A 10,009-nucleotide genomic window follows, 5' to 3' on the forward strand; every position below is an offset into this window, starting at 1 on the left:
GGGTTATATTTTGGTAACTAACCAAACTTTGGTAGCAATCTTTTTTTGCCTATACAAAATAAATAAATAAATAAAAAATAAAAAACCAAATGCAGTGCTGGCAAACTTAATACTATACTAGTAGATTAAACTTTAACCTGGATTAAATGAAAGATTATCTATTAATACTGTTGCCCTAAATTGTGAAATTAAAAATTCAAAATGACCCGGATTGCATTTATGCCATAACTTAATACTGGTTCTACCTTTCCACATCATAACTATACCAACTTAATAATAAATCTATCATTTATTATATCTATAGTCGGTACTATTATATTAACATTTTTATTATTGGGTTGTGAAGATTAAAAAAACAACAACCCTGACTATATTTCACATAATCTCAGTTCCAGACATCAGGGAACGTCACCTCTTTCTTGTCCCTATCACACGAGCGCACTCTAGCGGCCTGCGGCTTTATGACTCCTCGCCGTATTATTTCTAGTTTTCCTAGCCAGTTTTGCGCATGCGCAATTCGCCATATTGCTATGGAAAATCAAAGCAGCTGCTGGGCGTAAGATGGTGCACGAGCTCCGAGGCTCGCGTGTTTATTTTTGTTCAAAAGTACCACTTCTTTTCGCTTATGCTTAATGTAGCCTTTTTATTTTCTACATATATCGGATATCACTCCAACGCAAATGTAGGGCGTGAGTTTTTTTTTGGTTTGTTTGTTTTACTGACTTTATTTTAAACGAGAGAGTGGACGTATCCATCTTAGCTTAGCTTAGCTTAGTTTATCTTATCTTAGCTTAGCTTAGTTTAGCTAACTCGTTACTCACTCAGCAGCGAATTACCAAGGTAACGTTACCGTCTTTAACGCTGATAAACATTGTGTTTTCTTGAAGGGGAGTTAAGGAATAATTACTTTTAAATATGTGAAACTGAACAGAAGTGCCACAGTAACATAACACAAGCTACTGAAAGTTTGTGTAAGTCCTAGCTTGTTGACGTTAGCTAACGAACCCTTTGCTAGCTATTCATATTAGCTTGATGGGCGGCTAGCTAGCAGCGAGTGTGATAACTGAGATAACCTCGGGTACACAGTGTTGAAACTATGCAGTAATTTATTTAATAAGAGTCACCGTCTTTATTTTTTTTTTATCAAAAGTATTTAATATTTATTTATTTAGTAATTGAATGAATAGTATGCTATGGGAATACACTTCCAACTGTGTCCTCTAACCTCCACTAGCATTCTGGCTAACGCTGTGTATGCTTGATTTTATTTTTCTTAGTACCTTTTTTTTTTTTTTTTTTTCATTTTTTTATTTTTTTTTTTTTTAAAGCGAGTTTTATGTTGAGACTAATCGAACGAGTAGAGCTTCACGGATGTTTATTCATTTCACCACCTTGTTAAACTGATTTGACTGAGTTACGTATTCCTGTTGGAGTTACGGTTTGAATAGTGGACGGTATGATAACCGAATCGACATAAAGATCACGGTTTCACGGTAATAAATCAGAATTCCACCCTGAAACGCATCACAGATGTTGATTATTGAATCTCATTATTTAAACAATCGGGTCCTAAAAACAAAAAGAGCAAGAGCTTTTTTGTCTTGTGGATTGTTTTTCAGCAATGATATCCCTGGTCTGTTGCTAAAAACCAATAGAACCTATCATAGAATTTGTAATGGTTTTAATGGAAACGGTAATTGGTAATGGGTCATTCCCTAGTTGAACAACATTTTGGGCAGTTTAGTATCATTTTATCCAAATGTATGTGAACCAACCCCTGTTGAAAAAAAGTTAATTCAGAGTTTGAGCATAAAATAAATAGGTACGTGTTGAATGTAAATATTTATAAGCAAGTCGTTCAGGGTGGGTTTGTCCTTCCGTGTAATATTAATGATGGTTTCCCTGAAGTGCAAAACGCACTCTAATAAATCTAGACAGCATCTCAGGTATGTCTTGTGTTGACGTTTTTCCCCCCGTTCTACAGTTATCTAATCAAACCGCGTTTCTTTCAGGTTGAGAATTGAATGGACGCACCAGAACGCAGCCTGTTGATGCGTTTCTGAACATCTGGTGAGACCGTTTTAAAGAGGCTCAGCGACAAGCGAGGTCAGTCAGGATGTCGATCACGAACACGCCGACCAGCAACGACGCCTGCCTGAGCATCGTGCACAGCCTGATGTGCCACAGGCAGGGCGGCGAGAGCGAGACGTTCGCCAAACGAGCCATCGAGAGCCTGGTGAAAAAGCTGAAAGAGAAGAAGGATGAACTTGACTCGCTCATCACTGCCATCACCACCAACGGAGCTCATCCCAGCAAGTGTGTGACCATCCAGCGCACTCTGGACGGACGGCTTCAGGTGCATGAAGACCTGCATGTTTCCATCTGACCAGACTAGGAGCATGATGGTTTACTTATACCTACAGTATATGGTTGTGCTATTTAGGGAATAAAACATAACGAGACATGCCATTGATTATTTCCCTACAATGACCCGGTGGTTGGACTGTTAAGGGTTTTATTTGTGGTATACCACAGCAATTTGCTAATTCTAAAAAATATTTATTTATTGAATGTCTGTGTGTTTATAGTTATATTTAATATTTTGGAAGCAGGTTAGTTCCCATTATTATATTAAAAGTCGTTCCTTTACTAGACTCGGTTTATGTGGAGCATTCGCCATCCAAGTCCCTGTGAATGCACTGCTGTCAGAGTTGCTGTGTAAAAAGATAATCAACAACTGTAAATAAATAACGAGAGAGACACCGAGAAAGACAAACTGTTTGTACAGCAAAAACGTTTAAAAGTGACGAGTCCTGTAGGGTAGCTTCTTTAACCGTGTAAGTTATCTCGCGCCGTGCAGCTGCTCAGTCGATGTTCTCGGATCACGTAATAAACTGGAAATCATGATGTACAATTACCGTAGTGTGAATTTTCCATACCAAACCTTTTCTCTCTCGAGCATGTGTATACAGTAACACATGCTGTTTGTAATTCTATCCCCATGTTTACTCTGTTCCTCTGTTGCTTCTCAGTTTTGGTTTCCAGGCTCAAGTGTCTTCTCTATTGTCTTTAAGGTGGCTGGACGTAAAGGTTTCCCTCACGTGATCTACGCCCGCCTGTGGCGGTGGCCCGACCTCCACAAGAACGAGTTAAAGCACGTCAAATACTGCCAGTTCGCCTTCGACCTGAAGTGTGACAGCGTCTGCGTGAACCCTTACCACTACGAGCGAGTGGTTTCACCAGGTATAGGTCAGTCAGAGAGCTCGCATTGTAACCATGCCGTGGTTTGTGGTCTCCTCTATACGTGTGTTAAGCTCGAGCGTTATGTTTTTCCTCCACAGACCTGTCTGGACTTACACTCTCTGGTACAGGTGAGTCGCACGTTTGTCTCTTGATATACTTCTATTTCATCCTGATTTTCACTCCTTTTGGTGTTAGTAGTTTATGTCGAGTTTTACAGGCCAAAGATGTTATACCCAACACGCCTCATTATTAAAAGCTGTGTTAACACAAGCTATGTCTTACACATTCCAGGTTCCTCTGGCCTTATGGTGAAAGACGAGTATGATTATGATTGCCCGTCGTCTTTACCCAGTTCTGAGGGCCACATCCAGACCATCCAGCACCCTCCTACAAGACCCATGCCTGAGCCGGCCTTCAGCAGTCCTGCCCTACTCCCTCCTACTGAAGGCAGCAGCTCAGCCTCCACCTCTGCCTTCTCCAGTATCCCTGTGGGATCCTCAAGTAAGACCTTCTCATTTCTTTCATCGCACTTCCCCTTCTCCTTTTCTTACATCCTTTTTTTGTGTTTTCTCGCGCCTCCCACCCACTTGACTGCACGAGGACAGAGCAGTCAACACTTAACGTGTTTGCCAAATGAGAGTAAACAGTCACTTTAAGGCAGTGTCGCTTGGTTTCTCAGCTGTAGCATCTGTTACTGGGTGTAAAAGATCTGCATGTACTGGCTCCTGAGTTTGAATCCCAGCTATAAAATAGCTATTCGTGGCTTGATGTGTATGTCAAGGATCGAAGGATAACACTGCGCTCTCGCTTCTCCATGGATCAAAGCGATGCTAGCTAATCGTGGGCGTCTGTGAGCAGAATCGCCTCCAGCTGCCATGTGACATGAGCAGCAGTTTGAAGATGGCTCCGTGCATCTCGGAGGAAGCATGTGTCGGATGATGTAATCCAGTAATATTGAACGTACAATTAAGTTTTTTTTTTTTTTTAATCTGTTGTCAACCTAATGTCTGCAAGCGTTATGCAAACTAGCACATCGTGATCAAGTTTTATTTTTGTACCAATTGATCTTGATGTCCTTGTTAATTTGCTGATTATCATTTGTTGGCCTTCCTTTGGAAAAGGAAAGAATGTGTCGTAGAATTATATCAGAAATATTTAGGTGTCAGAAGCACCTGTCTATCTTTACTGTTAAAAACAAAACTGGCTTTCTGATCACTTTAAAATGATTGCTATTTCCTTGATAATGATTCTGAGAAGGACTTCTGCTTCTGTCTATTTCTGAGTCAACATTTGAAGGAAGTTGTAGGATTGGGAAGGTGTTGAATTACTGAGAAGCACCCATAGATTGTCGTTTCGGCGTGTTATCAATACTAAGCTTTTCAGCAAGAGTGTTCTACTTAGGACGGATGGTGTTCTTGGTCATGTTTTGTATTTGTGTAGTAAAATTGACATATTTCTGAATGTATTATTTTCTGCTAAACTATTACCATCCTTGTGAGTAATTGATATTGATGACTCTGGTCCTGTGTCCTTAACCATATAGAAGAAATAAAATCCCACTCTCTTTCCTCAGCTCAGCCCAGTATCCTCTCAGGGAGCCGTAGCACCGAGGGGCTGCTACAGATTGCTTCGGGAACAGTTCAGGGGACGCAGCAGAACGGCTTTCCCCCAGGCAACTCCTCCACTTACCATCACAGTAAGCTTCTTCCCGACCGGAAAGCTTTTCGGCATCTATTCAGCATCATTATGCACGAGCGAAAGCTCCTTTTACTTTTGATGTGGTGACTCATTTAGCTGAAAACACAAACGCTGGAGGAAATTTTGCTTCAGAGCTTGTATTTTTCACCTGTGCCCTTTAGATGCCACCTCCACTTGGACAAGAAGCAGCAGTTTTACTCCCGGTGTGCCTCCACAACAGAACGGGCATATACAACATCATCCACCCATGCACCATCCAGGACACTACTGTAAGTTTAAATCTCTGATAGTGCTGGAGTAGATTCCCAGCTCAGCCCTGTTTATCTGATCGATTGTTTTGTTTTGTTTTTTGTTCCCCTCAGGGCCTGTACACAATGAAATAGCATTTCAGCCACCGATTTCAAACCACCCAGGTAAGCACTTGTTGTTCAGTGTCTTTAAGTTCCCTTCACAGACACATGTTAGATAGTCTGGCTTTATGGTATAGACATTGATTAAATAAAATAAGTGTAGGCATGTGTGTGTATGTGATGTATATGGAGAGAGAGAGAGCCACTCGCATTACCAGTCAATAGTTTAGAAACACTCATTCTTTATGTTTGTTTATTCCCCCCCCCCCCCCCCCCCCCCCACGTTTTATAATAATAATGAAGTCATCAAAACTCTGGAGAAACACAAATGGAACTATGTGAATTATGTTGTGATAAAAAGTCCAAAATAACTTAACAATAATATTTTAGCATCTTCAAAGTAGACACGTTTTTTTTTTTTTTTTTTTTTTTTTAAACTGAGAATTTCCAGAAATGTATTCTTTGCATTTTCTCGACCGATTTCTTGAGGAATTTCCCTGGGATGCTTTTTAAACAGTATTAAAGGAGTTCACACCTACACTGCACACTTATCGACTCCTTTTCGGAATATTTCGCTCTGAGCCATCAGTTTAAAAAAAAAATAAAAATTTTGTTTACTAATGAAAGAAATGAATACGTTGGGGAGGGGAGCACAATGTAAGCTACAGAAATAAGAGTGCTCTACATCAGGATGCTTAAAGAATACGTTTATAATCATATTACTCGGGCACTCTGAATTGGAATTGACTAGTGGGTGCCCAGAGTCCATTCTTCAGTGAGTATGACGGGTTTCAGTTATCCAGGTTATTGGATTAGTTATTCGATAGTATTAAATGGAATTACCCCTGAAGTAATGTTACACCCCCTGGGGGATGAGAAGCATAATGTCTTCCGGATTATACAAGTCCAGTCACCCTCATTTGTTACAGTTACATCAAATGAAAACGAATACATTTTTGAGTGCATGTTTGTTTTTTCCTGACCCAGCTCCTGAGTACTGGTGCTCCATCGCCTACTTTGAGATGGACGTGCAGGTCGGCGAGACTTTTAAGGTTCCCTCAAACTGCCCCATCGTGACTGTGGATGGCTATGTGGACCCATCAGGAGGAGACCGCTTTTGTCTGGGCCAGCTAAGCAACGTGCACAGAACCGAGGCCATCGAAAGAGCAAGGTCTGAGTAACGTTTCAAATGACATCAACTTATCATCTGTTTCGCAAAGTCCTTATTTACCGTTCGTTATTACACTAGTGTAACGCGTTCAGTTATTTGAATTGTATGTAGTGCATTGTGTGTGTCTGTCTTGAGACGTGAATGTGGAGGGAATATGACTTTGCATGAATGTCGTCTTTCTGTTCCAAGACCAGTTTGTTATTCCACGTTTAATAAATTCAGATGCACCATTTTAACCGGAGCAGAAGGGGTAACAGTAGGGTTTAACACGGATTTGTTGGTTTCCAGGCTGCACATTGGTAAAGGCGTCCAGCTGGAGTGTAAAGGTGAGGGTGATGTGTGGGTGCGCTGCCTCAGTGACCACGCCGTCTTCGTGCAGAGCTACTACTTGGATCGAGAGGCTGGCCGTGCCCCTGGAGACGCCGTGCATAAGATCTACCCGAGCGCGTACATCAAGGTGAGACTGATTTGTGTCTGTAAGGATATTCTGCACTATACACTTTTATCCTGTTTTTATGGGAACGACAACTGATGTGGAATGTTTGGTGACCTCAGATTCAATTCCTTTCTTGTTAGCTGAGTGACATTCATCCAAAAATTTTTTTATAGGATCAAAACATCGCCTCATAAGTTATGGCACTGCTTTATTCCCTTGTTGCTGTGATGCAGGTGTTTGACCTGCGTCAGTGTCACCGGCAAATGCAGCAGCAGGCGGCTACGGCTCAGGCAGCGGCTGCAGCTCAGGCAGCGGCGGTGGCTGGAAACATCCCTGGGCCCGGATCTGTGGGCGGCATCGCCCCCGCAATCAGTAAGTAACGGCCTTTGGTTTTTCTAAAATGGTTCGTGATTAAAGCTTGGTAACATGGACCTTTTTATTAAACGAAGAAAGCTTGGTCGCCATACTTCTGCCATATACCGCATGCTCATCTTTCTCCTGTCCTCCTAAACCGTCCCCGAGCCGATGTTTTAATAATTAGCACTAGTAATAATAGCTCGCACATAAAGATATCATTCACATTGTAAACATTTGCATAAAAAGGTTTTCCACACTCTTTTCCCTTTTCAGGTCATCAGTCATACTCATGCAAATGTAAAATATTCTTCGCCTATCTAAACTATCTGTGTGCTTGCTGCGTTTTGCATTTGTTTTGCGTTTGATGTTTAGGAATCGAAATGAGCAATGTGGCAAAAACAACAGGAAGCGCACTGCACACACACACCTTTTCTAATCATAATGAAGTTATAAATGATTGTAGTGTTATTGCTGATCACAGCGTATTGTGCTCTGCTCTAGGTCTGTCTGCAGCCGCTGGCATCGGCGTGGACGACCTGCGCAGGCTGTGCATCCTGCGCATGAGCTTCGTGAAAGGCTGGGGTCCCGATTATCCAAGGCAGAGCATTAAGGAGACACCATGCTGGATCGAGATCCACCTGCACCGGGCCCTGCAGCTGCTGGACGAGGTGCTGCACACCATGCCCATAGCAGACCCCCAGCCGCTGGACTGAGCGCAGCGTTTTCTCCCCGTTAGAGCCAGGCACAGAACCGACCGAGGTTTTGTTTTTCCACAATCAGGTAACTAATGCCGATGAACTGTGCGACAGCGTGGACGAGTTCAAAGCTGACCCTCAGCCTCTTGTTAAACAAAAGGCGAGCTCATGGATGTTGGCACGACAGACATGAGACTTTTTAATAGGTAATAACAGTGGAAAGATGCTCCATGATTGATTTCATCCACAAACACCTTATTCTTGCTGTTCTTCTCGAGGCCCCGACAACGGCGCGAAGGTTGTATTAACGAACTATTAAATTGTGTGAGCGTTATGGGAGGAACACTCTTCACATGCAGATATTATAAACCCAGGAAGTGCATAACGAACTTAACGTCTTTATATCGACTGAAGGTGTTTTTTTCCAGACTCCATGGATGCAGTTTCTACAGTCTGCAACACAAAGATGTTCAGGGACGTTTCATGTCTGCGCTGCCAGAAATTAATCACCGCTTTACAGAGGAATGTTTAATGATTTACGTTTATGCCATATTGGTCCATGATGAAGTTGCTGACCTGTGTATTAATATAGTGCAGAAACTAGGCCTTTCTCATTAACTATAAAACCACTTGTTTTTTTGTTTTTTTTTCTTCCCCCCCTGCGGTCTTTCTGCTTGTTTTTCCCCAGCCCAACCCCCACATCATCCGTTCATCCTGCATGTTTGCTTCTAGAGTCAGAAAACTGAGCAGGGATCCAAGTTAGATTCACAACAGAAAACTGTAAGCAGAAACCTAACATGAACAAATTAGCCCCAATGACAATATAGTTTAAAATAAAAATACAGGATTGTTACACTTGGAGATGATAGATTGCTCCTTTAACTGCTGTTTCAAAATTCGAGCCATCCCTTAGCTTATTAACCATGTAGCGTTTTATTATTATTTTTCTCGTTGGAAGGGAGTAAAGCAATTATAACCAGTTTTGACCCTGATTATTTCCTAATACATCATTTAAACAGGTTTTACTACAGGTAAGAGATAGGAAGATTGAGGGGAAATTATATACATGTACTTTGTAATATAAAGCTGTTACGACGGGCGCAATATATTTTTTTTCCATTCGTTATCAAATAATATAGCACTTTATTGATTTTTTTTGTTTTGTTTTAAATTTTCCCTCCCTTCCTGAATTTCTCCTCTAACATTTAGCACAACTATCCCGACACGTTAATGTTTTATTATTGGGACATTAAACCTTCAGTAGGGTTTGTTCACACAATTAACAGATTAAAACGTAATAATAATAGTAATAATAGCCATACTTCTGTGCTTTGTATGTTTAAATGCATGTTGAAAGGGCTTGTGGTGATTCCACTTCATACAGACTTGGCCTTGAAGCAAGCCTCATAACCCCCCTCTCTCTTTCACACCAAACTCGTAAATGTGTACGTTTCCAAATTGACATGTTCTCAGTGAATAAATCTTTATCAATGTGTTAATTAGAATGAAACTGGAAAACGAACATGTTTTCTATGCGCTCATGAAGCCATGTGAAAAGAGAGAACGGCGAATAACGTCAGTATTACTTAAAGCCTGTGCGTGTACGTCTCGGCCCGTTTGCTTTAAGTACAAACTGACCGAGTTTAGACAATCGTCTCGGCATGTGTCTTAGTAGTCTTACCTAGTATGATTCTTTTTGCTACTTTTACGATTATGCAGCCTGATGTATGCTATAGCAATTTGTATTGAAAACAAAGAGGATTGCAGTTTCCATAGGAACACTTGTTCTTTCAGGTAGATAATCGATTTTATCAGTTAACCGAAATATATTTCAAACTAGGATGTTGAACAATTTCTGCTGTCTTGTGTGTTTTTGTCATTCACACACGTGTTCATGTTTTAAGAGTTTCGGTCTGATTCAAGCTTCTACACGTTTCCTGCTACGTTAACTCGAGAGGTAGCCATTCAGGGTTGGGCGATGTGATAGTATTATAGCAAAGCAAAATTTAACATCATGAAGTGAAGCCCTGTGACGTTATGTCTCCGTTGTTTATCACTG

At 41.2% G+C, this 10,009-nt stretch overlaps 1 protein-coding gene across 2 annotated transcripts; it reads left to right on the forward strand.

Moving 5' to 3' along the window:
- The first annotated feature begins 523 nt into the window (after window positions 1-523).
- On the forward strand, window positions 524-9,802 carry smad4a (SMAD family member 4a). Of its 2 annotated transcripts, none has more exons than XM_017489261.3 (12): window positions 524-840; window positions 2,013-2,356; window positions 3,075-3,243; window positions 3,342-3,371; window positions 3,535-3,744; window positions 4,817-4,939; window positions 5,103-5,210; window positions 5,304-5,354; window positions 6,279-6,462; window positions 6,751-6,919; window positions 7,132-7,270; window positions 7,757-9,802. In XM_017489261.3, exons 2-12 carry the CDS (start codon window positions 2,117-2,119, stop codon window positions 7,966-7,968), a joined length of 1,635 nt encoding a protein of 544 aa, XP_017344750.1. In that variant the 5' UTR covers window positions 524-840; window positions 2,013-2,116; the 3' UTR covers window positions 7,969-9,802. The 2 variants fall into 2 exon arrangements, with proteins under 2 accessions (XP_017344750.1, XP_017344748.1); XM_017489259.3 differs by having other exon boundaries at window positions 525-840; window positions 3,075-3,249.
- The last annotated feature ends 207 nt before the right edge of the window (window positions 9,803-10,009 follow it).

This window comes from Ictalurus punctatus, chromosome 16 (genome assembly GCF_001660625.3).
Source record: "Ictalurus punctatus breed USDA103 chromosome 16, Coco_2.0, whole genome shotgun sequence".
In the NCBI taxonomy this organism is placed as follows: Eukaryota; Metazoa; Chordata; class Actinopteri; order Siluriformes; family Ictaluridae; genus Ictalurus; species Ictalurus punctatus.

Bases quoted from the DNA above. Each gene is read 5' to 3' on its own strand.
- smad4a (XM_017489259.3), top strand. From the start codon at position 2,117: ATGTCGATCACGAACACGCCGACCAGCAACGACGCCTGCCTGAGCATC. The intron at 5,211-5,303 runs GTAAGTTTAAAT...TGTTCCCCTCAG, and splicing joins GCACCATCCAGGACACTACT to GGCCTGTACACAATGAAATA. The intron at 6,463-6,750 runs GTCTGAGTAACG...GTTGGTTTCCAG, and splicing joins GAGGCCATCGAAAGAGCAAG to GCTGCACATTGGTAAAGGCG.